Here is a 3,335-nt window from a genome sequence, read left to right on the forward strand (position 1 = left end):
TTTAATGCCTATTTTAAGATTAACCGTAGGAAGACTTGGTTATTAAAATCCACATTATTCCCATGATCATTTTCGATAAGGAATAATGGGTTGAAATATTCCTTTTTATTAGGGATTTTAGCACTATAAATAGTGGACTCGGTTATTCTTCAAAACTCGCCTTAGTATGAGCCATTAAATCATACGTAGTTTTGGGAGAATTTTTACAAGAAAATTTTGTTTTAAAAATGCCAATTAATTTATAATATTTTCTTGTGCAACTTATTGATTTTATTTTTAGAGAATTTTTATCCTTTTGTAAGGTTTTTGAGAGAATCTTTGTAACTAGACTTGGGTGAGGCTAGGGGGAATTAGAAAGCTTCTAGTGAAGCTAGAGAAGAGAATAGCTTTTAGTGAAGCTAGTGTGGAGTTTAGCTTTTAGTGAAGCTAAGTTTGTTGCTTTGAGTGAAGCAATTTGAGAGAGAAGAGTTGGCCTAGTTGATGCGCTTCGAGTGAAGTAAGATGTTTAATGTAATTGTAACGAGTTGCCTTAAACATAGTGGAGAATTTAGAAATCCCGAGGGGTCGTGGTTTTTCCTTCTATTTAGGCCTAGAAGGTTTCCACGTAAAAATCGTTTGTCTCTTTTAATTATTTCGCTCTAAGTTTAAGCTTTATTTATTTTATTCAATTCCGCAAAAACAGGGCAAAAACGCTTAAACTAGTAACAACAACAATTCACCCCCCCCCCCCCCCCCTTGTTGCTGTTCCCGTTCCTAATTGAGTCTACACATTTGATCCCGAGAGTGGATGTCCACAAGTTGACCAAGATGATAGATGGGCTGGATTTGTGGAGGTAAAAAATACTTGAATGCTTGTTGATAAAATTAATTTAGATGTTTATGAGGTAGTTATATTATTTTATTTGTGTAAAAAGAAACATAAAGGCATACCTGCCAGGTTCTTGAAGAAGCCTTTAGCTAATTTGGCATTGCTACGTAGTCTTTATAGTGGATCTTTTGCAACTAGCAAATATAGTTATTCTCCTGGATGTGAGAGTGGTAAATCACTTTTAGGGGAAGGTGATGGATATGATACCGAAGAAACTAGTGATAGTGATGATTGTTTTGAAACAGAATTAGGAGAAGAAAAGTGTGACTCTGGTCATGAAGAGAGCAAAAGTCCACCCACAACCAAGTCAAAGGGGAAACATAAGAATGTAGGGAGTACATGTAGCTCTAAAAAAGCTAAGACTGATATTGAGACTTGTTTAGAGATACTCAAAATGTCCATTTTATCTGCTGGGTCGCCATCTCTTGAAGTTTCCAAACATTCTCAAGTTGCTACAGCTTTAAATGATCTTAAGGAAGTCAAAGAAAAGGGTGAAGAGTTTATTTTTAAATGTATGCAATTCCTACGTGCAGGAGACAATGGTGACTATTTTCTAGCATTGTCATCAAATCAACAAAAACTTATGTTCTTGAAGACGGCATTTGATATTAATCTACCTGAAGTAGAATGTGTCTCTACTTCTCCATAAATCTATTTTATAGCATCTTAATTTAGTTAGAGCCACTTTTGCATTGATCTAAAAGTTAGTAGTCATATTCTAACAAATGGCTCCATAAAGCCTTTTATATATAACTCTAGTTGGAGCAACTTTTGTATTATTCTAGTACTAGTACTTAGTAATGCTATCATATGGCTCCATAAAGCTTGACATTAACGTAGTTGGAGCAAATTTTGTATTAATCTTGTATTTAGCGATGCTATTTATCATATGGCTTTATAAAATTTAAGTTTAATATTTATTAAATATATGTTATTGCATTTCTTTTACACTATAGGATGGACATTATTCGAGTGCGAACATGTACCATGATCATTGCACTAGAGGAGTTAAAGAGACTGCTCACTCCACTCGAACGACGACCTTTGAGAGTCGGGGGAGAACTGGGTTGCGATTACATACATAGATTATTGAATATTCATCCTGATTTATGTAGGGAACAATTTAGATTGGATAGAGACATATAATAGTCCAATACGTAGAGTATAAAGGTTGGCTATCGGATGGTAGATACATATCAGTCGCTGAGCAAATTGGAATTGCCTTATATATATTGGCTAAAGGGGCTTCATATCGCACAACAGCCGATAAGTTTCAGCATGGTCTAGCGACAATTAGCAAATACTTTAAATAAGTATTACAAGCGCTGATTATGTTATCCACGGAGATTATTAAACCTTTCCAAGACTTGAATGATGTTCCAGATAAAATAGCAAACGACTCAAAATATTGGCCATTTTTTGAGGTACCTTCATTGCGTACTAGTGGCTATAAATTTTTATTCTTATAATCATTCTAATACATTAATATTTTTATTTAGCATTGTGTTGGAGCCTTGGACGGGACCCTTATTGAAGCAACTATATCAGATGAAAATGGTTTACCATTCAAAGGACGCAAAGGGAATAAAACATGGAATGTTTTGGCTTCATGTTCGTTTGATAGACTTTTCACATTTGTCAATGTGGGGTTCGAAGGTAGTGCCCACGACATAACAGTATGGAGTCATAGTTTGTTTGAACCAAAATTTATGTTTCCACATCCACCTCCAGGTATTACACAACAATTTCATATTCATATAATCCATGTTTAAATATAAATGTCTAGCTATTGTTATAAATTTAGGAAAATACTATTTGGTCGATTCCGGATATCCTAACACTCTTGGATACCTCAGTCCAATAAAACATGATGATATTAGATATCATATGCCTCAGTTTCGTGTTGGTCCACCTCCTACAGGGATGGTTGAACATTTTAATTACAGACACTTATCCTTGCGTACGACAATTGAGAGATGCTTTGGAATGCAAAAAAATCAATGGAGGATATTGAAAAATATGCCTAGTATGGAGATCAAATATCAGTTGGCTATTATGGTGTCAACATTTACGCTTCATAATTTTATTCGCATACATCAATTAGGTATCCAAATATCAAGTGGGGTTAACATTGAACCAAGAAGTGATACCAACATTTTTAACAGAGAGCGCAAGAATGAAATGGATAGAATCCAACTAAATATAGCCAACGATATTTGGGCATCAATTCAAAGAGAAGCAGAAACATCGTAGTTTTTTATGTTCAATTTGTAGAATGTAATGTATATTATTATTAGATGGAGAAACTATGTAGTATGTAATATTAATAATAATAACAATAATAATAATAATAATAATAATAATAATAATAATAATAATAATAATAATAATAATAATAATAATAATAATAATAATAATAATAATAATAATAGTAATAGTAAAAATAATAATAATAATCATAATAATA

General features: G+C 33.0%; 1 protein-coding gene across 1 annotated transcript; it reads left to right on the forward strand.

Moving 5' to 3' along the window:
* The first annotated feature begins 2,199 nt into the window (after positions 1-2,199).
* On the forward strand, positions 2,200-3,121 carry LOC130808346 (uncharacterized). Its single transcript, XM_057673824.1, has 3 exons — positions 2,200-2,292; positions 2,368-2,599; positions 2,655-3,121. The coding sequence occupies exons 1-3, from the start codon at positions 2,200-2,202 to the stop codon at positions 3,119-3,121; spliced, it is 792 nt and encodes a 263-aa protein (XP_057529807.1).
* The last annotated feature ends 214 nt before the right edge of the window (positions 3,122-3,335 follow it).

Source organism: Amaranthus tricolor, chromosome 3, assembly GCF_026212465.1.
Source record: "Amaranthus tricolor cultivar Red isolate AtriRed21 chromosome 3, ASM2621246v1, whole genome shotgun sequence".
Lineage (NCBI taxonomy): Eukaryota > Viridiplantae > Streptophyta > Magnoliopsida > Caryophyllales > Amaranthaceae > Amaranthus > Amaranthus tricolor.